Below are 26434 nucleotides of genomic sequence, written 5' to 3'. Positions count from 1 at the left end.
TCCAGCGCGATTAACGGCCCTGGATTGATTAATTATAATACGCTATGTATTAGTTGATTAGAAAAACGACGAGCTTTGACAAGCTCTATCACTTCTCGTTGTTTGTCCAAACGTTACAGCGCACGCTCTTTCAATGTTGTCAAAGGCTCGGAAATTCGATTTTTGCAAAGCATTCTTCCAGGGGATGTCCTAAAACTGCTGAAAATCTTTATCAAAATGGTAATTCATGACAGGGCTTTTTGAGATACGACCACTGGAAAATAAAATCCCAGATATTTACTGATACGATAATAATTCTAATCTTTTTGGGACTTAAGACGAATAATACTGATTCGTATCAATAAGCAAACTATTGTCTTAAATGTAATATATGATGCTTAATTAATAAATTAATAGTAACGAAAGAAAACGAACCTTTTGCTTTTGGTCACGGTTCGCTACCTTATAAAAATTTAAAGAACATCTATTTATTATAGTTTAGTGCATTTATCGGAATTATTTCCGAAAATTTTAAACAGACTTTGATGCAAATTGAATGTTGTCATGTGCGTGATGAAATATAAACAGATTCAGAAACAAAAAGCTGCGTTTCCTTATCATTGGTCTAGATAGTTAGATTAGGAAAGTCCTAAAATTTTCCGAAATTTGATAAAATTCATGCGTCTTCCTAGGACTTACAGCTGATTGAAATTGTTCTTTTTCTTATCATTCGGAAAACGACTGTGTGATTTAGGCGGTTTAATTCATTTTCACCCTAGTTTAACAAAGAGTATTTTCATCCCTAACTTTGATCACGAAACATTTTGAGCACTAAATCATTGATTCATTGCTAGATTGTCTCGACTTTTTTAATATTACATGCATCACACAGAACATTAAAAATCTTAATAATAAGCAATACCGTGAGTATGAGAATGCACGGATAGTATAACTTCTATGAGGGACTGGTATTCTCTATTGTCTATACTTATTAGTATATAATATTCTCATACGCCATAAATCAAATATCTTACTTTTATCAAAGATTTACTACGTGTCTGTGTGCAATTCACTAAATTTCCTAACGTTACGTTAAATTCGCTCATTTTACTTAGAAGTAGTAAAAGTGTGAATGAATATTATTGCTTATACATATAGGGTGGCCCATTTAAAACAATCTACCTGAAATATTTTGAATGGAATTTTTTTCTTCTGACAACCTCAAGACACGTCAATTTTATTTTTAAGGGGAACATTTTAGATCATAAATTCGTAGGTGTAGAGTCATTCCCTTAAACGGGATGTCAACCCCTTCAAGAATCTTAAATGACACGCGAGATCCAGAGGCAACTCAATTCACTTTACAAGCATGCTGAAATTTTTTTGTTACGCCTTTAAATATTGTAAAAAAATCGTTTTAAAACATCGGTAAAATAAATTTAAAAAAAATTTCCTAAACTTAATAATAATTAACTCGCCAATACTACAAGAAATGATGTTTCTCACCAGAGTCTGAAGATAAGGTAATGGGGTTTGGTAGCATTAAATGGGTAGTTTTGTTCCCATTTTACTTTGACCAGAATTGTATCATGAAATGTGTCAATTCATCTGATGAGTCAAAGCATCATGGTTTACACCATTGCAGAGAGGATTGAAATGGTCACCATCTATTTCAAAAACAATGAAATAGACTGAGAAACTGTAACAATTTCTAATGGAAGACATTCCGGTAAGGATCTGAGCCATCCTTACGTGACGATTAAAATCTAGATTCATGGAGACTGGATCCGTTGCTTACAAAAAGCATGAAAGACAACGCACCATTACCAATTAGGATGTACAGATTGGGACATATTGCACTGAATCATGTAAATCAAGAAAAGTTTATTTCAAGCACCTGAGAATTAGAAGCAACATCCAATATTCCACGTAATAGTATTCAGAGGATGTTGAAAACACATAATTTCGTTTTTTCCCAATACTTCCGAAACCGAACAAACTTTGACAACAGTGCCTCGAGATCATAACTTAAACAACTGCCTAATTTATCCGAATTTGTAATATTTACGGTCTATTAGGTACCAATATATATATACATATATATGTATATTCATATACATACATGCATAATTCGCAGAACTGATAACCAATCTCGGCCAAATATCTTTCGTTCCAGTTTTTGCCACATTGTCGAAGGCAGTGGAGTGTTAATTTCAAAGGTATTCTCGGGGGCTCGTCAAAGTTCACTGGTGACTACGTCATTTGATGAATTTACCCGGACTACGTGCGAATAACGACCGAGATAGCATAAAAATAGCAAAAGATCTAGATAGAGATATTAGCGATCGGCAAACGTGCGAAAACTCTCCCAACGAGATATCAATGATATTAGAACTGAAATTTAATTGGAGAGATGAACATTCAGATTTTCTGACTCTGTGGGCAAACATTCCTGTACGAGCCCTATAAGTCGCGAACAGTGAATGAGACAAAATGGGTATTAATAGTTCCAAGATAAAGAAATCGAAACAAAGGATGCAGAAAATCAAAGAACAGACGAAAGAAGTGGAAGTTGAAGAACAATTGGAACAGTGTGATGAAAGTGACTCTGCTGTGGTTGCACAACAAGACGCGAAATATATTAATGCAATTCGGAATGATTTGAAGGAGAACCCGGAGATTTTTGTGTTAAATAATGTGCTGATGTGCACTTTCTTTTTGAAGAACTATCAAGAGTGAGTAGTACACGAAATCGAATTTGAGTTTACGCATTTTTATTACACAGCATACACCATTTTAAAGTAAACTAAATTATTTTCTCAAACTCCACTTTGCCCTTTTTTACTAGTTTTTCGCCACCGAACAAATATTCATCACAGAAAGTTCAATCAGTTGCAGAACATCGATCTGGTCGCCTGAAAGCGCAACACCAATTGAAGGCGCAAAGACTTGCATTCGCAATTCCGTCGTTTGAAAGTAAATAAAGTTGCTGGTTCTATTGCTTCTAGGGGGGTCACGGGGCAAGAGAAATGTGCCGAAAATTATTAAGGTCGTATTGGGTCGTCAAGCCAAACGACTATTCTGTGATAAATATGTGTTCGGTGCTTCTGCTTTAAAATAAGCACCGTTAATAGCTGCAGGTGGTTTTAAATGGGTTGTCCAAGAGGAATTGGTGGTGTTCCCATATCGTACGAGCGGTCATTAGTTGTCAATAATTTCCGTTGGTTTTTTAGTATCAAAAGAAGGGATCGTAATCATTTGCAATATCATTGTATTCAAATAAATGTTACCAATCAATCATTGCAATTTAACTCGTTACTGGAATAACAACAAAAGATTTTTATGTTTACGGTTGCCTCTATCTAGAATAGATCACACTCAATTATAAAGAAGATTTTTTTACCTTTCCGGAAATTATCCAAATGACAAAAGATGACTCCTGTTATATGAATCTTCCAAATCTTACCGGGCAAAATCAACTTGTTGATAAGTGTGTGCGTACATTAAGAAATATTAAAGTAAAAATGGCAATTTTGTGAATGTGAACGATTAGCTTAATTTCTTGGTCCAAGTATTCTTTCGGTTAACCGAATTTCATGGCCGTTTAAACATTGTTTTACGCTACGAGCGTGCGTTAGAGCGGCCCTAACGCACGCATTCGCGATCCGGAAGTAGAGCTTTGCCATAAGTGTCGGAAAAAATACGCAAATCAAAGTAGCGCCTGCCGGTGAAAAAAATCTTTACAGGGTATTTTACGTTGAAATGCGTGCGGTAAGGCATTTTACCGCACGTGTGCGTGCAAAGATTGTAACACACGATTTTACATAATTATCAAATTTTATTTTAAATTGGACTTACAAATGACAACTAACCTAAAACTGGTAGGAAAGATGTTTTTTTCAGTAAGCGTACGGCAAAGTGCTCCCCGCACTCAACTGCAATAAACGCATTCGTTAGGTAAATGACCTTTACGAAGCTTCATATGGAGATATTCATGTACAAATTTGCTCATCTACGGATAACCCTCGGACAGGATCTCCTCGTAATAACATCTAATAATTTTGCATATTCAGCATATAGCAACCAGCAGATCTATAAAAACCATAGCGGTACAGCAACGCTTCAATAACCAATGAGCTTATTCTCCAACCAACAATGACTTTATTGGCCTTAAATCACTAGATTACGGCAGGCACAATCAATATGTATACGGTCTAAATTAACGCATCTATTAAATCATAAAATTTAGTTTTTTTACAGTATGGAAAGTCCAAAAACAGCTTGTACTGACGATTTAAAATCGTTTCAATTAAGAATATGGGATTACTGTGCATTCAGTCACAATAAAATTTGCTTATTTCTTGGCAGAGAAATTCATAAGGCTAAAGCGGATGCCGAAAAACCCCAAGAGAACTTCTGGGAACCACATACCATCATCGAAAAAGCCAATCGCAATGTTATATACAGGCCCATGCATGGAGCTAGAAAAGACATAGCAGAACCACTGGTCACTCGAAGAATATACGTCCCCATGAATGAATATGTGGAAGTATATGATCCCTTAAGTGATTCCGAAAATTCGAGTCATTCCAGCAGATACCAAGTCAAGGTGGAGGAAAGTAGAAGACGTGGTGAGTTGACAATAACAATACCGATTTTCTTATAAATATCCATTAAAGTGGATTAATAATTAGTCAAATAAAAAATGTGTGATCCTTGAGAGTCTTAGGATATTTTAGATAATAATTACTATTTTTAAAATATCGGTTAGACCCTAATAACTTGAATGATTGACAGGTCTACTTGAATTTGTCGGCATGAGCTGACATCACGGAAAATCTAAAAATAAACACTTCTGATATTGTTTCTACAGGGTTCGTAAGGCTGCAAAGAAGAAACACCAATGCAAGTAGTGATGGAAGCTCCATAAAAGACATCCCGGCAGTTTCATCTTCCAATACTTCAGGAATCAGTGACACAGACTCGATAGGCACCACCAATGACAAGAACAACAATGGTACTCCCCAGCTGGTAAATGATGATATCGACGATGGCACTCCAGATGATTGTTTTGTTTACAGGTTTGAACTTTACAATCGGAATAATAATTTAAAAAATATTCCATTTACGAAAAGAAAAAAAAAACAAAAAGTTGTATAAAAAAATGTTGAATGTGATTTACTATTTTCTATTCCAGAAAGATAAAGAAAGCGGACGCTGACTTGCTGCTTGAAGATGGGGAAGATCTTCAAGAAGAAGACGTCTATGAAATCGTTTCTTACCTGCAATCGCGAAAGTTCATGAAGTACTTCCAAAGTAAAGTGTTCAAAGACCCCATAGCAAAACAACTGGGCATCGTCCAGTACGAGATTGACCATGCCGTAGTGTATCCAGAAGCTCCGGGAAAAGTGTTTTGCAACATCAGGAACGATATAGGCAGTTGTTACCCAGTGGAGTTGATGCCTTGCCTGAAGACCTCCTGGCCTTATAAGCAGACTTTTGACTTCCTCCAAACGGAACCAGAATGTAACGACCAACATTATCTTCAATGGCCCAGCAAAAAAATGTTTCGATATATGAAAACGACGGAATGTGCGCTTGTCCCGAAAGGGTACGTGTTAAATGGGAATCTTAGTGGTAAGCTACGATGATGGATGTGTCTCGTCATTTTCTGTTTTTGATTGCTGAATTGCCATTCCAGGGGACTTAGAATGGGAGATTCATTTTCCAATGGCGGAGCGCTACTTGGAAACATGTTTAAGACCTGAACAAATAAACTGCTACCTGGTGCTACTAACCATATTTAAGGAATACATAGAACCTCGTACCAAAGGCTTCGGGATTCTTCCCGAACACTTGGCGAACCTCATTTTTTGGGAGACTGAAAAGGACAACGTGAAATGGCCGAAACATCAGCTGGGGTATAGGCTGATAAAAATAATAAAATACTTCTCAAACTGCTTGAGAGATAGAAAATTTCAAGATTATTTCATGCGGAACAGAAATATATTCCGAAACATCCCCTTGAGATATTTAGATACAGCTAATAAGATGTTCCACGCTATTACTCAATCTCCGGTCATGCTGATCATAAGGGCCCTTAGGAACATTCATCATTTCAGTGCGGCTTTTTATCCTCCATTGAACTATAAGGAGTTATTAGATATATTATATAAGAAGAATTGGGACGAACATCCATTTCTGGCCAATATCAACTTATCGCACGACAAGACTGATAATATATCTGTATTCACGGCGACTTCAACGAAAAAGAGGTCGAAACCTGAGGATGCAGTGAAACAGCTCCATTTGCAGAAGGAGAGGGAATTGAGGAAGAAACGTATGCAAGAGAGGCAGAAAGACAACGGTGAAATTCGACGAGGTTCTGTCGATAGCATCGATGATGATGTAAGTTTCAGTCCCTTATCTAGACATTTTTGTATGATTCATATGTTGACGACACAAAGGTTTTAACGGTCTACACGTAAAAGTAGTGAGGCTAACTGTTACTTAGTGTTGTCAAAATGGTAGAATTCTGCTTAGAACACTTTTGATTCAGAGACAGATGAATCTCAGAATATTCACAATTTAAGTAGTCGAAAGTTGCTAAATCCGCTTCAAACTCAAAATTTCCCCAACTCAAGAGCAGCAAATTGAGGTTTATTACCAGATTATTTGTTTAGGTAATAAAAATTTACTCGTTCGTTTTATTCAAAAAATTATTCTGTTGCAGTGGGAATGCGAGAAGCCCTTTGACGTCCAAAAGAAAATTGCCCTCCTCAAGTTCTTCATAAACAGTTACATTGACATCGCGAAGAAGAGCATGAAAATAGCATCGAAAAAGCAAACCTTATTCTACCTAAAGCAGGCCTGGTACCTCACCAAGATCCTCCAACAAGAGAACCAGTTGTTCGCAGAAGAAGTCATAGACTATTTCAAAGAGATCAAGAGACATGAAGATCTAATCCTGGGTGTAATGCAGAGTAATATTGAAGAGTATGGTAATATGGATGTCTTAAACAACAACACTGAAGTGGAAAGTGAGGAAGAAGATAATCTTTCCGCTTTGGACGATACGTCCGACCAACCGTTTAGGAAGAACGGGACAGTCGACATAGATATAAATATAGATGACGTTCATCAACAAATTAGACAAAAACAAATTAAGTTGAGTCTTTTAAGTAAGTCATTTAAGCCTAATTACTTCAAATCGACGCCCATTGAAGAGTACCCCAGTTGACCCGATAAAAGGCTCCTTGCAGGGCTCGCAATCATTATAATAATGAACGCGCATCATGTGGGTTGAAATCTCAAAGAAATCCGATCCCTGCTGAATCACCATGAAGTCATCGATTGCATGCCGTAATGCTTTAATACAGAGGCCATAAATAATTGGTTAATACATGTGCATAGGGGGTCAAAAATCCAACATAAATTCGTTAAAAATTGAATACGATATTTTTAATGAAAACGTTGAAACACGCAAATATTTTGTTTAGGTGCGCATTTGGCGATGTAACAAACATATATACAGGGTTGCCATGTAATAGATAATTGTACTTTATCATTTTTTTCTTGTGGAACTCTATGGATATTAGGGCGTTTTTGAGTTCCTTGAGAAATTATGAAAATATTTCACGTAACGTACGCATGTGAAAATTCAACAGTTTTCGAAAAAAATTACAAAAATTACAAATAACGACAGAATTATTAATATTTAGAAAATAGCAATACGAACTGCTACAATCAAATATATTAAACGTTCGAACTGGGCTCCGGTCAGTTCCTGACAGTGGACAAGTTGCAATTTAAATTCTCAAGTATTTTTTTCTATCATTTGAAAAAGTATTTGTTGAGCTTTTTGAGCTGTTTTATTTTTTAACTCTTCAGTATATTTGGACTTATTTAAAATCACCCTATAGTCCGGACAACCCCGTGAAAAGTCCATAAGGCTGAGATCAGGCGATCTGGCAGGCCACTCGAATTACCCCCTTCATTCAATAAATTGATCGTGTTGTTATTAAACTCAAAAATTTTCAAACTACTCAAAAACGTAAGAAAAAAATAAAAAAGTACATTTATCTTCTATCTGGGCTTCCCTGTATACACCTCTGTTCCGTTAAAAAATACACAACTAAAACAATTTTTGACGTGTTTCAGCATTTCCAAGAAAAATATTTTCTTCTTTTTTTAACGAATTTATGCGGAACTTTTGGTCCTATATACAATATATAACGCATTTGTTTCGTTCATTCTGTACATGAAAGTACCCGAAAACCATCAGAGCATATTACGACATGATGTGTTTACATTTCAATAAACTAAGTAGCTGCTTACGTTAAGCTAATACTACGAAATCAATGAGGGAAATTTTTATTTTTATATAATTCGCAGTAAGTATGTAAAAAATCTTTTGTATGGAACGTTTCGCCTATTAATAGTGATTATAATCAGATCTTTGTTATTAAAAGAAGATAAATCTCAAGTAAGAATTAGTATTTTTGTGCAACCTTTAATTTAAAACCGAATGGCAGGGCTTATCTTTAAATAATACATTTATTATGTTCTACATTTAATAGCATATCCAATTTGAAGTGGTATTATGAATATTCCTAATTTTGCAGGGTAAGTCGCAGACGACACAAATGACCGCGCAAAGGGCGATTTCTCGTATTTTCAAAACTATTATTAATATTTATTTATCTCTAGTTGTTTATTAGATATTTGACACATTGTGTAAAAATTTTATTTTTTTTGTTCGTCGCCATATCCACTTAATATGAAATAAAAGCGAGAGATTGTTGGAATATGTTCGTTTATACAGAGTGTCCCTGAAATTACTATATAACACTTGACCAAAATTTCCTTAATCAAAAGTACGATGTTCTAGGCAACCTTCCCTATGTCCAATGGTTTTTTTCTTTTTGTCTCTACAGGGGACCAAAGTTCTCAGATTAATATCGTTTTTTCAAAAAAATTGCTAAACGCTTTTACTGATTTTCACAAATTTTGGAACTAAAAGTTATTGCATAAATAGGTGAATTTTGACGTGAGCGCAACCTACACAAAAATATTAAAAATAGCGCGTAGTTCGTAAATAAAAGTTTATAGTTTTGTTACACCCTGTACGAATGAGTTTAATTTTTTGCCATTAGCTGACTTTATTTTGAAACTTTTTGGACTCTTGTACATGTTTTTCCAGGCATGCAGTTTTCCTACAAAAAAAGTTATTAAGGGATACCTTGGAACTCATTAATGCTGTTAATCGGAACAAAAACATGAAAAAAAGTGATAATTTCACAATAATTAGCAATTTAGCTTCCTTCTTATAACAAGTGTTCAAATATTCACCGTTTGTCTGAAAACGTAAGTTCGCTTTAAAAAAATTATCTGTACTTTGGGTATCGTATAGGTCTGTTTTTAACGTCGTTTTCACAAGAATGCTGAATTGTAAGGTATCCTAAAACATTTTTTTTGTACGAAAACTGTATGTCTGGTAAATATTTTCCAAAAGACAAAAAAGTTTCTAAATAAAATCAGCTAAAGGGTGAGAAAAAATTTAATTTATTCCTACAGGGGGTAGTAGAAATACAAACTTTTATTTACCAATCACACGCCATTTTTAATATTTCCGCGTATTAGGAAGATTCCGCTCACGTCAAAAGAAGCCAATTTATGTAGTACCTCTTAGTTCCACAATCACCGAAAATCGATAAAAGCCTTTAGGGATTAAAAAAAAAAAAACGATATTAATTTGAGAACTTTGGCGCACTGTATCGGCAAACCGACGCAAGATTGGACGTAGGTAAGATTGCCTAGAACGCTTTATTTTTGGCTAAGGAATTTTTGATTAACCGTTGTACAGTCATTTCAGAGACACGCTGTATGTACAGTAAATTAATAGTATCGTAAGTTGAAGATTTCTTTGCGCAACGTTCGCCGCCCGATTCCCGGACATCCTGTGTAAGTAAAAATTTTTGACTTACCTTAACGCCGTTCTCAGTATAAAAATCGGCCGTTCCCAAACTGGCATAGAGCTGATAGTCTAATTTTTGTAAAATTCGCATGCTCGGAAGAAGCTCCAATTTATGCTACAAAAATAGCAACAATTATTGCGTCTCAGTTCAATAAACTTTCGCCCTCGTACCTTAAAACTGCCTATCGATAACAATATCGATTTCTTGGGAATGCTAAAGCCGGTGCTCATCATGGCTTTAAGATACGCCTCGTACCTGTTTTCCCCGAAACAAGCGACCTCCCCGGTGGACGCCATTTCCACCCCCAACATAAAGTCCGCCCCGGCTAGTCTTGAAAAGGAAAATTGGGGTACTTTTACGCCAACTTTACCACAGCCCCCTAGAACATCTACTGGATCCACCGTCTCGCCGATTATGGTTCTAGTCGCCATAGCCACAAAATCATGGTTCAGAGTTTTAGAAACGAAGGGAAAGGACCTGGACACTCGGACATTACACTCGATCACCTTGAGGTCATTGTCTTTCGCAATCAGCTGCATGTTGAACGGACCAGTCACTTCCAAGGAAGCTGCAATGGACTTGGTAATACACATGATTTTTTCCAGCGTTTTGTTGTTGATGTCTTGAGGTGGGGTAACTAAAGTGGCGTCTCCAGAATGAACTCCTGCGTTCTCCACATGCTCAGAGACAGCAATGCAAAGAATAATTCCTTCGTAAGCAACAGCATCGACGTCAATTTCCTTAGATTCCAGAAGAAATTTGGATATCACCACAGGGCTCTCCTTGCTGACCTTGCTAGCGACGCTCAAGTAGGTTTTCAGGTCTTGATTGGAATGAGCCACGTTCATCGCAGCCCCACTCAGTACGTATGATGGACGCACTAAGCATGGATATCCAACTTTCTGGCAAAACTCAATGGCGTCATCCACTGAAGTAAGGTTCTTCCATTCTGGTTGCATGATGCCAATTCGATCCAACATTCTGGAAAACTTGAACCGATTCTCGGCCCCGTCAATGCTATCTGGGGAAGTTCCCAGAATCCTTGTCTGCTGGCGATGCAGATCAAGGGCAATGTTATTAGGCAGTTGCCCTCCCATTGACAAGATTATTCCCTCTGGCTGTTCCACGTTGTAAATGTCCATGACCACCTCAAACGAAATCTCTTCAAAATATAGGCGGTCCGACATGTCGTAGTCGGTACTGACAGTTTCAGGATTATAATTGACCATTATAGTTTTTTTGCCCAGACGTTTTAGTTCTCTTAAACACCCCACAGCGCACCAATCGAACTCCACAGAACTTCCAATTCTGTAGACTCCCGAGCCAATCACCATAATGTGTTGTTCGTTGAAATCTAGGTCGTGCTGTAATGCATTGTACGTGAGGTATAAGTAATTGGTGGTAGCTGGCCACTCTGCGGCCACAGTATCAATCTGTTTAACCCACGGTTTAATGCAAGATTTTTCCCGCTTTTTCCTAATCGCCAGTTCAGTGCTGGATAGAGCTTTCGCTATTTGTTTATCAGAAAATCCCGAGCATTTGGCTTCTAATAGTAAATCGTCAGAAACGTCGTCTTGATTGATCGTTTCCATAAGGGTGTAACAGTTGATTATGTTTTTCATTTTCTGCAGGAACCACCTGTCGATTTTTGTGAGATCGTACAGTTTTTCCACGGTGTATCCAGATTTTAGGGCGGCAGCTATGACGAACATGCGCTTATCCGTTGGTTCCATTAACTCAGCATCGTTGACCTAAAACAGAAAGGGCTAAATGCTTACTTGTACTCCAATATATACATGGTGTATCAACTAATTTAAATGCTGCCAGAATGACTCTTTGAGATATAGGCATTTTAGTAAATTTCGTCGAATATCTTAATTTTAAATCCACATTTGTTACTTCTCCGCTTCTTCCACTTAAAACACCAAAAGGACTACATTTTGAAAATCTACATTAATTTCCTATAAGAAAGGATAGTTTTTGTTGGTAAATGTGCCTTTTCGAACACAACATAGCCGCCTAAAGAATAGGAAAATCTAAACTTCATATTCCTCGATATTGCTCAATGGTAGCTCATGCAATGAAATGCCCATGCTCATGAAATTCCCATATCTCTTTGAAAATTTCATCAAAGTTGTCTTATTTAATATACTTTTAAACGACTTATCCACTCTTGCGTTTTGTGTTTGTGATTTTTTGGCGTAGAATTTCAAACCAAAAAATTTTTTTACCTTAAAAGCGGGTATACTGTTTAAAAATATAGGGGAAAGATGGGTAGTATGGGCTGGATGGCCTTTCAACGATTTCTGATAGGTTCCAGTACCGAGAGTACCATTCTGTCATGTGCGGAATCGGTCCAGTGTTAATTACTGACCCTTTCAGAATTTTTACTAATTCAAGTTGTGATGAATTAATCATTTTTTCAATTTATTTATATTGCTGCTTATTGCTCTGATATTTCTACAAATTTCCATAGAAATGGCTTCCTTCCATCCTTCCATGAAAAGGCGGCGAAATCGATAGCAATTAAAACATCGAATCGAAGACGGTGGCCGAACTGACTTCGCCCTTTTCCTTGCTGGTCTTTGTCGGAGGCATATTAAGACCTATGCGGTCCTTTTCGCATTTGCACAATACCTATGTTTCTACTTGACCTGGTGATACTTGTATAGGACATAAGGCAATAACGGCAACCTCAGAACACTGAAATTTCAACCTACATTTCAGCCTTCCTCAGAGATTATATTAAAATAAATTCTGATGCTGACGATCTGAATCTTGACATTTTTGTCATTGTATACAACCCTGCGATTTAAACATATTCATGACCTATAAGCACACAGTGCGTCTCAACAACCTCACTCTAGCGATTACGTTATGAGGGGTGGTATGGTACGATTAGCTGACGATATCAAAAGTTTCAATCGAGTCTTGAAAATTGGTCTCTCAACCTAAACTTACCTCTTGCATAAACGGATCAAACCCAGGAAAATTCTCATCCACCATCCTCAAAGCCTTTTGAAAAGCCTCTTCAAACTTCCTCCCAACAGCCATCACTTCCCCCACGCTTTTCATTGAACTACCAATTTTGGTGCTCACTCTGGAAAACTTGTGGAGATCCCAGCGAGGAATTTTTACCACACAGTAATCCAAACTGGGCTCGAAGCAGGCAGTGGTGTTTCCAGTAACTGAATTTTTAATTTCTGGCAAAGCTATTCCTAGAGAGAGTTTTGCAGCCACATACGCCAACGGATATCCTGTGGCCTTGCTTGCTAGAGCAGAACTCCTGGACAGTCGGGCATTAACTTCAATGATGTAGTACTCCTCGGAAAAGGGGCTCAAGGCGTACTGGATATTGCATTCGCCGACAACTCCAAAGTGTCTTATAACGTTTATAGCGGTGGTTCGCAACATATTGTATTCTCGATTTGATAAAGTCTGGCTGGGGGCGACTACGATGGATTCTCCAGTATGGATGCCCAAAGGGTCTACGTTTTCCATGTTGCAGACAGTTATGCAGTTGTCATATGCGTCACGGACCACTTCGTACTCCACTTCCTTCCAACCTTTTAATGATTTATCGATGATGAGCTGGCTGGAGTGTGCCAAGGCTTGGGTGGCCAAAACAGTCAGTTCTTCTTTTGTGTTCGCAAAACCTAAATTAGGGAATAAGTAAAAAAATCACGCATACATTACTTTAATTAGAAAAATTGCTACGCTTGCCATGCCTGGCAAAAATTTGCAGGAAAATCTTTAAACTCGTCAATAATATTTTCCTTGAAACTAAATTTAGTTTTCTTTAATTACTGAACTTAAAAATGCCACTGAATTGTCTCAGGAATATCCAGAATGGTTGGACTAAACAAGAAACTTATTTACCTGATCCTAATCCTCCTAAAGAAAAGGCTGCTCTGGCCATAACTGGGTACCCCAACTGCTCGGCCGCACTTAAAGCCTCCGAAACTGAATAAACTGCCATGCTTGGAGCCACTTTCTCCCCAATTTCCCCCACTCTTTCAGTGAACACTTTCCTGTCTTCAGTGTCTATGATCGCTTGAATGGGTGTCCCCAAAATCTTGCAGTGATATTTATCAAAAACTCCCTGTTTCTGTAACTCCACTCCGCAATTCAGCCCCGTTTGCCCTCCAAAAGTCAAAAGCACCCCACTGGGCCGTTCCGAGCGTATTACTTGCTCTACATATTCAGGCACCAGGGGTAAAAAATAAACTTTATCAGCCAAGCCTTTGGAGGTTTGGACTGTGGCAATATTGGGGTTTATGAGCAGAGTTTGAATGTTTTCCTCTTTGAGGGCTTTTATGGCTTGAGAGCCTGAGTAGTCAAACTCTCCTGCTTGCCCTATGGACAGACCCCCCGATCCGATGATCAGCACCTTCTTGGGTTTCTCATTTATCGTTGGGGGTACTTTGCTCGCAAATTGCAGCTTTTGTTGCAAACGCTGCTTAATGCTGCATCCAGAGCTGGGGCCCGCGTTGACTGCATCCAGAAACACGTCAAACAAGCACTCTAAGTCTTCAGGCCCTGCCATATGCTCAGGATGGAACTGGACGCTAAAATAGGGCTCATTTTCATGTATTATGCCCTCATTGGTATTGTCATTGGCGTTTGTAAATAATGGTTCCCAATCTGCAGGGAGAGTTTCAGCATCGATCGCATATCCGTGATTTTGCGAAGTCATGTAACATCGAGAAGTGCTATTGTGGATGCAGGGCTGGTTATGCCCACGGTTACCATACCTAGGAAATGGGAAAACGCGATAGGGAGTTCTTACGCAATATTTGAGGAGACGTTACTTCATTTTGAAACTTTGGCATCCAATGGCCATAGATAATAGTTGATGACCCAAACAAATACCAAATATTGGTTTTTTTCGATCGCTCTTCAAAACCAGCTTGATTTGTTCTATAACCTCCTTGCACATCTCTGGGTTTCCCGGTCCATTGCTGAGAAACAAACCATCGAATTGCTCTACGTTTAATTTATGGTTCCAAGGCACTAGGTCTACTCTAGCTCCACGTTTCAAGAAACACCTTATCTGATTATATTTAAGGCCACAGTCAACTGCTAATATCCTCGGCTTGCCTGATGCGTTGTACGTTATGGGTTTCTGTATAGAAAAAAAATACAGGCTCGTTGTTGTAGAACTACGGCGATTTACCTTTACTGAGACCTCCTCAACCAAATTTCTCAAATTTGGATCCGCTATTGTCAAATTTCCTGAAACTTCTGGTAGCTTATAAACAATTTTCCCTAGCATGGTCCCCTTTTCCCTTATAATCTTTGTTAAGTTTCTTGTGTCTATACCCTAAAATTTCCGTGTAAGTTGGTCAAGTATCTATGTAATAACACATTATTTATTTTAAAAATACCTGAATTCCTGGAATGTTCTGTTCTTGCATCCATTTTGACAATGTTTTCACATTACGCCAATGACTTGGTTTATCGCAATATTCGCCCACGATCAGGGCCGCCGACCATATTCGGTAAGATTCAAAAAAGCTACAACGCGGAACAAACTATATCAAATTTCAATACGAAGATCAGGAAGAATCGGATAAAGAGATAAAATCAATTAGTTTTGCACTTACTATGGTAGCCCGTTTTCATCATTCGTTTCCGCTGGTACCCCATAATTTCCTATTATCGGATACGTTAACACAAGAAGTTGGGAATGATAACTTGGATCCGTTAGTGACTCGGGGTATCCCACCATGCCAGTTTGGAAAACTAAAAAAAATGTGGAAAAAATAATTAAATTCCTAGGTCAATAATCATTCCAACTAGAAATAAATCTTCCTAGGTAGTCCAGTTAATGACACTAACGTAATCCATCAAAGGGTCAGTAAATATTGGGTCGTGCCAGAATCACTTTTTTTGCTTCCGCTAGTTTTAATCAATATGCCAGACTGTGAAATGCGTTTTTATGCCGTGGTTCTATAATAAATACGCAGATTAATAGGGACACGTATATGGTCCATTATTTCTCTAGTGACCTAATGAATGAGTCGACGGCAACGTTGTCATTATCAGCATTGTTATTTTACATTGATTTGCATTTATCCATTTGTTTCATCTACACATATCATTTACGTAGGATTCGACCGTTACAGACTATTAAAACAAAGATTTTTCATCGAGATACACAGAGAGTATCAAAATAAGTCAACTGCTCACTGTAGGTTCCTGTGAAATAAAAAAACAAATTCGTACGAGTATGAGTCCGTTTTCTCTTCCTGTCTAAAATATAGGGTGATACAAAATTATTATCTCTTTAATTTTTTTTTGTAATAAGCCCGTTCTACCGTTACATGTTTTATATAAAAATTGGGAGCGTAAAGTAGGTGTAGAGACACGTCTTTCAAGGGGAAATAATGTTCTTAATTTTACCAGTGGTTTCCCCATTGATGAGACCCTGAACACTTGAAACGAAAAATATGATACGTCACTCGTAAAAAAAAAATAATTTTCTGGTTACTTCAACCTTTTATGCAAAAAATGTCTGTTGAATATTTTTCATAACGTTAACCGTTTCTATGAAAAAAATACAATTTTCATAACTAATATGAAGTCTGCAAGAACAAATTAAGTTCGTTACATTACTTGTAAAAGAAAACTAAATAAAGTGTTGAAAATACCCTCCGCCTGCAAGAATGCATACCTCGGCCCTTTTTCGCATATTATCACACACTCTATCAAAAATCTTTGGTGTGTTTTTTATTGTGCCAAACGAATAAATTATTGCGTTTATGATTTTTGTGTTTTATTTTTTTCAATGAAAATTAACCTTATGAAAAGCTGCCAAGAGACCTGTTTTTCATAGAAATTTCAAATATTCAGAAAATGATTATTATTTTTTAACCAGTGGTGTACAATATTTTTTGTCTAAAATGGCCAGGGTCACATCAATGGGGGCGTCACTGGGGGAATCAAAAACATTGTTTTCCTCTTAAAAGACGTGTCTATACGTCTAGTTTATGTCGCCCAATTTTCAAAAAAAAAAAATACGTCGGAATGGTCTTATTAGCAAAAAACTAAAAAACAAATAATATTTCTATAACTCTGTATTTCTGACAGGAAACGAAAACGGACCTACGTTCGCCTAAACTTTATTTCTTATTTCGGTCACAGGAACCTACCATCAGCAGTCGGCTGTGTTATTCTGAAACATCCTGTATAATATTTAATTAATTTTGATAATTCCGCATTTAAAAAAGGAGAATTAACTGTTCAGCAAATCGAAAAATAACTGCGATTGGTCCTCAAATTCAAGACAGGGAAGAGCTTTGTGATGAAAACCGTCTCACGTCTTCAACAGCTAAACAAATTCTGTTTGCATCTTGCCGCACCATTTTACGACTGGCCGGCACTTATGTCCGAGCAAAGCGAAGTTTAGAAGTTTGAAAATTGTCCCCATAGAGAATATTTTTAGATTGACCATTTCTCGTACGCCGTGAGAGCCTTTGCTCATTGAACTCTTTGATACTTTTCTACGTATCGTATTGTTATTATTTATATACTACACATAGGGTACATAACGAGGGTAATAGAATATAATCGAAAGGACGAAACTTTTATTTCAATTGTTTTTTGTCGAAACAAAACTAGATTAAACATAAAAACAATAGATAAAGCAGAGATACTACTAAAATATCTATAATAACGCACAAATCGAAGTTAACCTCAAAACTCCGCACGTGTGCTCAGTCTGAAGTCCACTTACCAACTTCGCCATCAGTCTGTTTAACAGCGCCAAAAGATTTTCCCGCCAGTACCACCCCATTTTCTAGTACCAGGTAAGCCGGTACACTGTCCTGGGATTTTTGCACCATTGTTTCAAAAATTTACCGCACAAATAAGCCGAATACTTTGAGATCGCATTCAAACCGTGCCGGAATTTTAGCGGACAGCGAGGAACCGCACGACGTCGTGGTCGCACCGATTAATATCAATGGGTACCCACTAGTACCCACTGTCTCACAGTACTCTCTCTCCACTCATTACCTTGTTGACAGAATGGTGAAATATATATATGAAGAACAGTTGCGAGAAACAAAAGGGACAGACACACCACCGACACGCACAGAGAAAAACAGTAACGGCGCAGTAAGGAGAAGTATCTATTGAATTGCGGTCTGAAGGTGCAAATAAGATAAAAATATACAAATCGACTAAATTTAGATTAATTAAGTTTTTGTTTAATTATGTCCAGGATGGTTGTTGCGCATCCGTGGGGCGGAGGCGCAACTAGACTTACTTACTGAAAATCTCCTAGTTGATGTAAATTGAGGCAGTATTTGGCCTTATTGTGAATAAAACGTGAACATTAGCAATCTGAGAAATTCCTTTATTTCAACTTAAACAAAACGTTTCGATGAAAGAATTGCCTGCGCAACATAACATGGTTTGTTCCTGAGTTTTGCTCCCAAGCTGTTCTCTCGAAATGTGGATCGGCTCACTGTGGACAAATGCACGTGTACATTAGAAATATTCTGTTAAGATACCTAATTATAACATATTAAAACGTACTTCAAGTATACTGAATGCTTCGGACAAACCAATGTGATGTCGTAGAGGCAACAGTAAAGCGTGTGAACGTTTAGAAAGCGTGTGAGTACATATGCAAATTTGAGTCATTCAAATCAAAGGCATTTATTGTCCTTTGTTGAACGTCTATTATATTATGTGATTATAGTGTTGTGGTAATGCGAGACGTAAATGATAATGGGGCTGTTTATTTCCGACTACATCTCGCACAAATCCCAACATCAATCTTTTTTTATTTTTCTGTGCGTTTTGATTTTTGTGGAGTTATATTGTTCACACGTTACGCACTTAATAATTCTTTCTCTCAGACGAAGGAACTTGCCAGTGTTCTGCACATTTTAGATATCCACTCCTAACTTCAATGGTATAGACCTCTTTAGACCTGTAATTATAGCCACATCCGTCATTTCTCCATGAGAGAACGCCATTATTGATCTCAAAAGGAACAGACCAAAAGAACCTTAAACATTTTTTTAATAAACTTTCATGGCATTTTTCATAAACGACGGCAGCGTTCACATCGACAAGTATCGATAATTCTATTGAAGTGATGGCAAATTGGTGTTCTGGACAAGGAAAGAATTTTTTTGGCGTGAAATGTTAACCGTACGAGAAATTTCTGAGAGATAGAAAAGTCGGAGAAACGACTAATGTATCATTAGAAAAAAAATCAAAAGGACGCAGCTAAAAATTTCTGGTGATTTTTGTACGACGATAGTCAAGAACTTAGCACTTGCACATTGCGAATAGACATGAATGCTACGTGAAAATAATCCCTGTGCTAGTGAACAAATTCTCAATGGGCTTCACTGAAATCCATTGGAACATCCTCCAGATATAGCAAAACGCATGTTTATGTTCAGTAACTTTGACCGTCGATAGCAGCTAAACGAGACACTTTTTTTAACTAATTTTTCAATGAAATCTTCATGTTTTGACACAAATAATTTCATGATACCATTTTCGACATGCATTTTCGTGACTGTCTATATATATATATATATATATATATATATATATGATTAGTGAATTAGACTTAATAAATAAATAATAATAAATTTATATAATAATAAAAAAAATATATTAGTTCGAAAAAAAACAAATACAATTATGACCAATTCGTTCAAATATACGTACTTAAACCTAAAAATGTCTAGAGTGATCCGTAGTATCCAGATATGTAATATCCAATAAATAACTCATTTAACTAACATGCACCTAAAACTTAAATCTGGAAAAACTATTCTACGAACACCACAGTCTTCTTTTTGGAATTTACAGCTTTAAAAGCCCAACCATTTTTGCTATAAGTATCGCCTTTTTCCAGGTTCGGATGGATCAAATTATTACTCCTGAGAGCTTGCGGGTTTGTAGCCGTCTCTGATACAAATTTAATAGGAACTTCATTGAATGAAGTGGAGTTTCTTAAGGGTGTTCTAGGTTTGCCTTCGCCGGTGGCATGGGAAGACACTCTAAAATCCAAATGCGAAAGTTAGTTAAAGAAAAGCATTTTAGTACGGGATTCAAGGCGATTTGAGCTGTCTAAAACTAACCTGATAATTTTTCTCTTAATTACTGCTTCTTCTTTAGCGATAATCCTGCGCCAATGCCTGATATCTTCCAAGAAGGCTCCACAACAGTCTTCTAAGATCTTAGCAAGATACGTGGCTTGCTTGAGGTAGAAAAGGCCCTGAGATATTGTTGCCAGCTCAGCACTTTCTTTGCCAATGGCTATGAAATTTTCAATAAAAATGCTCAATATACTCTTGGTTTTCCACATATCCAGCTCCTTGTCAATGGGCTCCTGAAAGATCAAGCAGTTTCATAAATATCACAGTTACAAGTAAATCACTATTTATAGCTACCTCTACATCAATCTCCATTTTATTCGCATGCTCAGCTTCTTCATATTTCTGCTGTTCTTCTTTCTGCCTAAGGCGATCCTTGATGATTCGTTCCTTCCGTTTTAATTCTTTTAAATGTTGTACCATGCGGTCAGGGTCTTTATATATCCGTCTCTTTAGTTGGGGCACGATATTGTAGGCCAGTTGAGGGTTCTGTTGAACTAAAATACAGACAATGTTTTAGATATCTCAAGAATGGCGTGGCACTTGAAGCTTACTTGCAGCGGATTTGGTAATGATTTTCTCATACAAGATTTGCAGATTCAGAGGAGTATAAAATTTACCACTGGAGTACCTGAGATTTCCTAAAGCTTTGATGAAAAAAGGCACAGGATTTGCAAGCACATCCAAAAGCAGTTTTTGGGCATAGTTCAGGTACATCTTCGGAATATTTTCGAAGAGGTTCCTCTCTTTTATGAAATAGTCAGGACACACCCCTGAAAAATTGAGGTGTTTGTTCCGATTTCGCAAATTGGCTAAAGGGCCATTTACCTAAGAAGAGCCTATGCTGAAGGCTTTTAATGACTCTCAAAAGTTTGGTTCCCAAACGGTGCTCGGGCCAACTTCTGTAATCTCTTTCACATTCCCAGAACATGTGAGTTCTTATGTGTTCCACTAAAAGCCCATTTTGTTGAGTTACCGGAGCAATGAAGGTTTTATGAAGGGTCAAAAGGAGTAACATACATTTCATTTGAGCGTGCGACATGCGAGCTTCGAGATATCTCTCTGCTTTCGGGAAGTTAATTTCCCATTCCAGGCCTAAATTATATTAAGTAAGTTTTTTTTTGTGTGAGAACTCAGTCAAAATTTGTCGAGGAATATAGGAGAGAAATCAAATGTAGCTTATTTTAAGGTCAATTATTAAAAAATCGAGGGTTTCTCGCAGGTTCGAAACCTTGAACTGAACGTAAACGCAAAAGATATCTTTTTCATCACAGTTTTAGTCCAAGAATTCAATAAAATTCGTAGAGAAGTTAACCAACTTAAACTTATAAATAACATAGTTTCGATATCACATTTAATCCTGAATACCAGCGCGATATGCATCAGAAAATCATAGGCCAATGCTCTGGTTCACCAGATTATTATCAAATTATGTTCTACCTGCTTGATGTTAATTTACTTTTATTGTTAACACTTGTTAAGTATAAATAGGTAATTCCAGAACCTCGAATTTTATTAAATTCGTCAACCGGTGTCACGGATTAAACCAGATAAGATTAAGCTGACACGCACTAAATGGGCATTTCCAGATTATTGATTCACAACAAACTATTCCCATCTTAATATAGCATGTTTGATCATTAGAATAATGAAAGTATGGTACATATATAGAATAAAAAAGACGACACTCACTTTCATGCATGTTAACCCCCTTCTTCTTTGCGTACCCCTTGGGTACCAACACCGCCGTCATATTTCGGATTTCCTCAATCATACTTCCAGGCCCCGATGTGGGCCACTTGTAAATGGTACCCGTTCTTGTGTCAACTATTGTAGGCCTATCGTCTCTATACACGAATTCTATAGTCTGGTCCTCGGGCCAAGGTATAGCCACTGCAGGTATCACCTAAATGAGTGAATTTAACGTAAATGCCTGCAAAAAATTGAGAGAATGTACTCACCTCAAAAGGTCTGTTGACCTCTGTTTGAGTATCAAATTCATCACAGAATATCTTGCCAGAAATGGCTTTGGCGCTTTTAATGGCGTTCTCGCTAAACCCCAAAGATTTTCCTAGGGTCGTTGGAAATAGTCCATTTTGAAAGTATCCCATGAACCCATTGGAATTTATGTAAACCAACTCCTTCGTGAAATCCTCCACATCTAATTCTCCCATGTCCTTTTCACTATCATTGTTACTGTCATTTTTAAATATATTTTTTGGGTCACAGGCCACAAAGATACGCGTAAAACATGATTTGGGAAGGGTGTCTCTCCTCTCGAAGCTATCAGACACCTCAATAGGTTTGGGTGTTCTGAGATCAGTTATTCTAGAGTAATCATACTCCGAATCAGATCTAGAAGACGGACCAGGTATCGGATTATCGTAGTCTATGTCATATTCCATCGAGTTTACCATGGGCGAGTTTTTCTCTACTTGAAGAAGCTTTACGAAGCCTGAAAATTCATGAATGAATTCCAATTAAAACTTTATTGTCACAATGACTGACAGACCTTTCCTTCCAGCTTCGTCAATTTTCACTTGATAACAAGGTTTGTCAATTGAAGTGTATTGAGGGATTTCACCAGAATTAACTACTTCTATGAGATCATTGATGACGTATATTCGCTTGGTCACCAGAGTCTCTGATTCGCCAAACTCTCCTGGGGGACGAAAAATTACGTTCTTGTTCACTTCATCCATGATGGCGTCGGGGTAAGTGCACTCCATAGTTTCGTCTTTGAGGAGGGTTTTGTTCATCTCTTTCTCTTGAGGACTAGCGGAAATGTGCTGGAGCCGAGTGATCACCCTGAAGAAGGAAGAGTTTTCATACCACTGAGGCCTTTTGGTACATATTTTCATTATTTTATAGCCACTTTTCAAATATTATATTAGATGCTCCCGAAAATAGATACTCGTGTCTAGCATTCTTTATTATTATAAATATAGTTATTACAATCTCCTATAATCTTAATGGATTTAGAAGTACCTTGGTAACTGAAAACTCAAAACTAATTGATGTTTGTCCTCTTATCATTGAAGGACGAATATTTGCAGTGAACACGTTCGATTGATTTAAGTTACATTTTTTATACATATACTTATTACAAGGTTGTCACTAGTGTAATGCACAAACTGTTTCACATCACTTACTCTCTATGATCACTAAAGAACTGCGTCCCCATAATCAAGTTATTCAATATGAACACTGACACATTCTCCTTTAATTCCTTCTTGATCACATTTATCACCAACATATCATCCCTCTGGATAGACTCTATCCTTATGTTTAAGTCGCGCTCTTCCAAGTCTTCATAACTCTTGGATTTCCCATCGGTTGTTGGTGTTGAATTAAATTTTGCCTTGGTTGAACCTTTGTTGCCCATCGCTAATTACATGCCAGCAGAACGCGTTAAAAGTAACTTTAATAGTGATATTAAGCAAATACTTAAGAGGAGATATGAGCTCGGCAGTATTTACCCACCAACTGCCTTTGATTGGCGCCTTTTAATGATAAATCTCAGTAGTTCATTGTTTAATCTCTGCTTTGATAATCATGTCATATAACATTTCAATCGCTGTTAGCAGGGATTAAGATATATTTTTCGACAATGATTTACGATTTCTATCCAAAAATACTAACCATTGTTAAAATTCCAATAATATGCCAAATGGATTTTCCTTTGAATCTCCGTTATGAGATCATAATGCAAAGCAAGTTGCATTGGTCATAGATTAATTTTTTCAATTAATTTTTTCCTAATTAAAGATTTTAAAATTCGTTAGAAAAATCTGACTTTTCACAGCCAGCAAGGCGTTCGTTTCAAAGCGAACCACCCGAAATATTTCTTGGTTGGGAGGAAAATTTAAAATAATTAAAATCCTATTTAGATATTTACGATGAAGTTTAATTTAACATTAGAGAGAACTGTATCAGTCACTCCTAGGTATCCTCACTTGTTATCTAACTACTACTATATACCAACAATGCCGGAGTCGGTTAATGGAGTCGAGAGTTATAAGAGAAAATGGGTACTAGTGCAAGTAGCTTAATGACATTAATAATTGGTTATATAAGTACTCAAACTGTGAACCGTTATTAGCGAGGCCATTTTGAGAATAACTACGTGAACGATTTCCGGAAAAATGGATTGGCAATAGAGGTGCATTAGAATGGTCAGCACGATCTCCAGATCTCAGTCTGCTAGAGTTTCCGCTATGAAGTTTTTTAAAACGTCAAATATTTAGAACTCCACTTGAAAGTATTTAAGAGTTGAAAGATAGAATGTTCTTGGAATGTAGAAATATTACCACACAAACTTTAGTCAATATTCGGGAAGAATTTGAAAACAAACTTCATTCTTGCCTAGTCAATTGATCTGAACAAATCATGTACTCTAGTACATATTTTTCCTTCTAACTCTCAATTCTATTAACCGATTTCAATTTTTCTGAACACAGTTATATAGCAAAGTGAACTTGAGAGGTGCCCTTTGAAATATCAATGTGATGATACCTGATAACGAGTAGGTGACTAATACAATTCTCTCTAATGGTAAATTAAACTTTTCCATAGATAGCTAAACAGATGTTTTTTTATTATTTAAAATTTTCCTCCCGATCAATAGATATTTCGGGTGGTTCGTTTTGAAACGAACACCCTGTGTGTGATCTCTATTGTGAGGATATCATATAGAGTGGTTTGTTTTTCGAGCTCAGGAATGAGGATACGAGTGATTTTAAGAGATACTGAAGCGGTTAAAGTAGAGCAAAGTTCGCAACTTAATGCTCATTTGATTGAAAAAATTCGTACTGTTTCCAGACATATCCGTCAAAAAAATGAACGTTTTTTTTTTAGTAAATTGAAGTATGTAAAATTTAAAATTTAATTCAACCTTCACAAAAATACCTTCTAACGGCTGTTTATGCAGAGTAGTCACTTCATAAAAAAAAATCATATTACGGTTAGAAATGAACATTAGGTACCCTCCCGATGGAAAATTAAATCACAAGCAATGGTTAGAGAAAAATATGTATAACGAGGAATATGAAAATATTTTTCCATATAAACATGCTTACTCTTTATGACTTTCAAAGAACTGAACACTCATGAGTATATTGTTGAGAATAAACACTGAAGCAAACTCCTTCAGTTCATGTTTGATGTCTTCAATCACAAGCCGATCTTCTCTAATTGATTGCACTGTAAACTGATTACCAACACTAATCGTATTATTACTAGGAGGCATTGCACTTCCGGGTTTAGCCTCACTGCTTCTCTCTAGTTTGATACTTTTCGAACAGCTTCCTCCCATTCCAGTTAGGTCATTATTGTTAAAGTTCAGGTTTGTGCCGTAGTCGCCATGCCGTTGGTCAAGTCTGGTAATGGCCAGCAGGACTGCGTTTGTCCCCTCTCGACTTGGAGTAATTCAACCGACTGAGGCTCAGTGCCAGAGATTGGATAATAAATTGAAAAGTTAATAATTTATCAAATGTAATTTTTTTAATTAAAATTTATCTGTTTATCATGTACAAGTACTTGAAAAGGCTGAAATTTCTGATAGGGTTTTCAATGTGGTTTACGATAAATGAGCTTTTCACGCTGCTTGAGTATCGTAGAAGTCGCGGGAAAGAAATTCAAATATACAGTGTGTCTTCGCGTGAAATTGCTAAGAGGAGAAAGTTCCTTTTTTTCATTTTGCAAGAAAAAATTATTTTCACGAAAGTTTTTTCTTGTTTCAAAACGGTTCAAATCAGTTTCTTCCAATACAATTTTCTTTTTCGAAAAAAGCAATATCGAAAAATAGATCCGAAAATTAATTGTCCTTTTCGTGCCAACCGTAGAAAAGACTTAAACTAAATTAAATGTTGTCGCTAGAGTCGTCGCAAATCGTTGAGTTGTTGAGGTATTTAGTTGAAATTTTTCGTATATTTAAATCTCGAAATAAGAAGCACAAAAGTTGACCAAGAAATTCTAAATTACTGGCCCCGTATTAGATGTAGAGAAAACTAAGATAGATGAAGATGAAGGATACGTTGCGGCTATTGTAATGGATCGCTTCAATTAAGAATAAGCAAAACGTATATTCAAAACATTGAAATTTCACCTCTTCGAACCAATTTTTAGTCTTGCTTTGGATGTAAGATAAAAATGTTTGTATCTCTATTTGTGGAGACGTGCTGAAATTATAGAGAACCAATGTGTTTATCGAGACGTTCTATTCTCTAATAAAGTCACGTTTTCCACCAGCGGTACCGTTTTATCTCTGGACGTAAGGTACCAGACCGGTCACAATCCCTATTTCTGAATCGCTCACAATTGGTAACATTCGGCTAAAGCGAAGGTAAA

At 36.9% G+C, this 26434-nt stretch overlaps 3 protein-coding genes across 9 annotated transcripts in view; 1 reads left to right on the top strand and 2 right to left on the bottom strand.

Moving 5' to 3' along the window:
* rudimentary (carbamoyl-phosphate synthetase 2, aspartate transcarbamylase, and dihydroorotase rudimentary) overlaps window positions 1-17923 on the bottom strand; it is a 32599-nt gene extending 14676 nt beyond the window's left edge. Inside the window, exons 1-9 of one of the 4 annotated variants that reach the window (XM_066290146.1) lie at window positions 17695-17921; window positions 15563-15701; window positions 15344-15473; window positions 15133-15279; window positions 14768-15081; window positions 13836-14710; window positions 12918-13612; window positions 10127-11707; window positions 9966-10070 (exon numbers count right to left, since the gene is read on the bottom strand). In XM_066290146.1, the coding sequence (XP_066146243.1) occupies window positions 9966-10070; window positions 10127-11707; window positions 12918-13612; window positions 13836-14710; window positions 14768-15081; window positions 15133-15279; window positions 15344-15473; window positions 15563-15701; window positions 17695-17803 (4095 nt within the window). In that variant the 5' untranslated portion in view covers window positions 17804-17921. Of the gene's footprint in view, window positions 1-9965; window positions 10071-10126; window positions 11708-12917; window positions 13613-13835; window positions 14711-14767; window positions 15280-15343; window positions 15474-15562; window positions 15702-17694 lie in introns of all 4 variants that reach the window. The other 3 variants (XM_066290147.1, XM_066290144.1, XM_066290145.1) reach the window with 3 other exon arrangements.
* LOC136343425 (uncharacterized) lies at window positions 2400-8738 on the top strand. Its single transcript, XM_066290148.1, has 6 exons — window positions 2400-2714; window positions 4348-4610; window positions 4853-5060; window positions 5177-5616; window positions 5681-6387; window positions 6713-8738. Exons 1-6 carry the CDS (start codon window positions 2473-2475, stop codon window positions 7217-7219), a joined length of 2367 nt encoding a protein of 788 aa, XP_066146245.1. The 5' UTR covers window positions 2400-2472; the 3' UTR covers window positions 7220-8738.
* Window positions 17924-19583: 1660 nt separating the features above from the next.
* LOC136343281 (uncharacterized) lies at window positions 19584-25529 on the bottom strand. 4 transcript variants are annotated; one of them, XM_066289898.1, is made up of 10 exons: window positions 25165-25296; window positions 23239-23473; window positions 22599-22894; window positions 22048-22541; window positions 21779-21992; window positions 20915-21181; window positions 20641-20859; window positions 20384-20583; window positions 20072-20322; window positions 19585-19990 (listed from the first exon to the last, which is right to left on the bottom strand). In XM_066289898.1, exons 2-10 carry the CDS (start codon window positions 23469-23471, stop codon window positions 19759-19761), a joined length of 2406 nt encoding a protein of 801 aa, XP_066145995.1. In that variant the 5' UTR covers window positions 23472-23473; window positions 25165-25296; the 3' UTR covers window positions 19585-19758. The 4 variants fall into 4 exon arrangements, with proteins under 4 accessions (XP_066145996.1, XP_066145997.1, XP_066145995.1 ...); XM_066289899.1 differs by lacking the exon at window positions 23239-23473 and having other exon boundaries at window positions 19584-19990; window positions 20915-21037; window positions 25165-25529; XM_066289900.1 differs by lacking the exon at window positions 23239-23473 and having other exon boundaries at window positions 19584-19990; window positions 25165-25509.
* Window positions 25530-26434: the final 905 nt, after the last annotated feature.

Source organism: Euwallacea fornicatus, chromosome 14, assembly GCF_040115645.1.
Source record: "Euwallacea fornicatus isolate EFF26 chromosome 14, ASM4011564v1, whole genome shotgun sequence".
Lineage (NCBI taxonomy): Eukaryota > Metazoa > Arthropoda > Insecta > Coleoptera > Curculionidae > Euwallacea > Euwallacea fornicatus.
This window is presented reverse-complemented; position numbering and strand designations above follow the sequence as displayed.

Excerpts from the sequence above, each read along its gene's own strand:
- LOC136343281 (XM_066289900.1), bottom strand. The coding sequence starts at position 25,400 with ATGGGAGGAAGCTGTTCGAAAAGTATCAAACTAGAGAGAAGCAGTGAG. Across the intron at positions 21,993-22,047 it reads AGGTCAACAGACCTTTTGAG|GTGATACCTGCAGTGGCTAT; the intron begins GTGAGTACATTC and ends TCACTCATTTAG. Across the intron at positions 20,323-20,383 it reads AAATGGAGATTGATGTAGAG|GAGCCCATTGACAAGGAGCT; the intron begins GTAGCTATAAAT and ends TTGATCTTTCAG.
- LOC136343425 (XM_066290148.1), top strand. The coding sequence starts at position 2,473 with ATGGGTATTAATAGTTCCAAGATAAAGAAATCGAAACAAAGGATGCAG. Across the intron at positions 4,611-4,852 it reads GGAGGAAAGTAGAAGACGTG|GGTTCGTAAGGCTGCAAAGA; the intron begins GTGAGTTGACAA and ends TTGTTTCTACAG. Across the intron at positions 6,388-6,712 it reads TCGATAGCATCGATGATGAT|TGGGAATGCGAGAAGCCCTT; the intron begins GTAAGTTTCAGT and ends ATTCTGTTGCAG.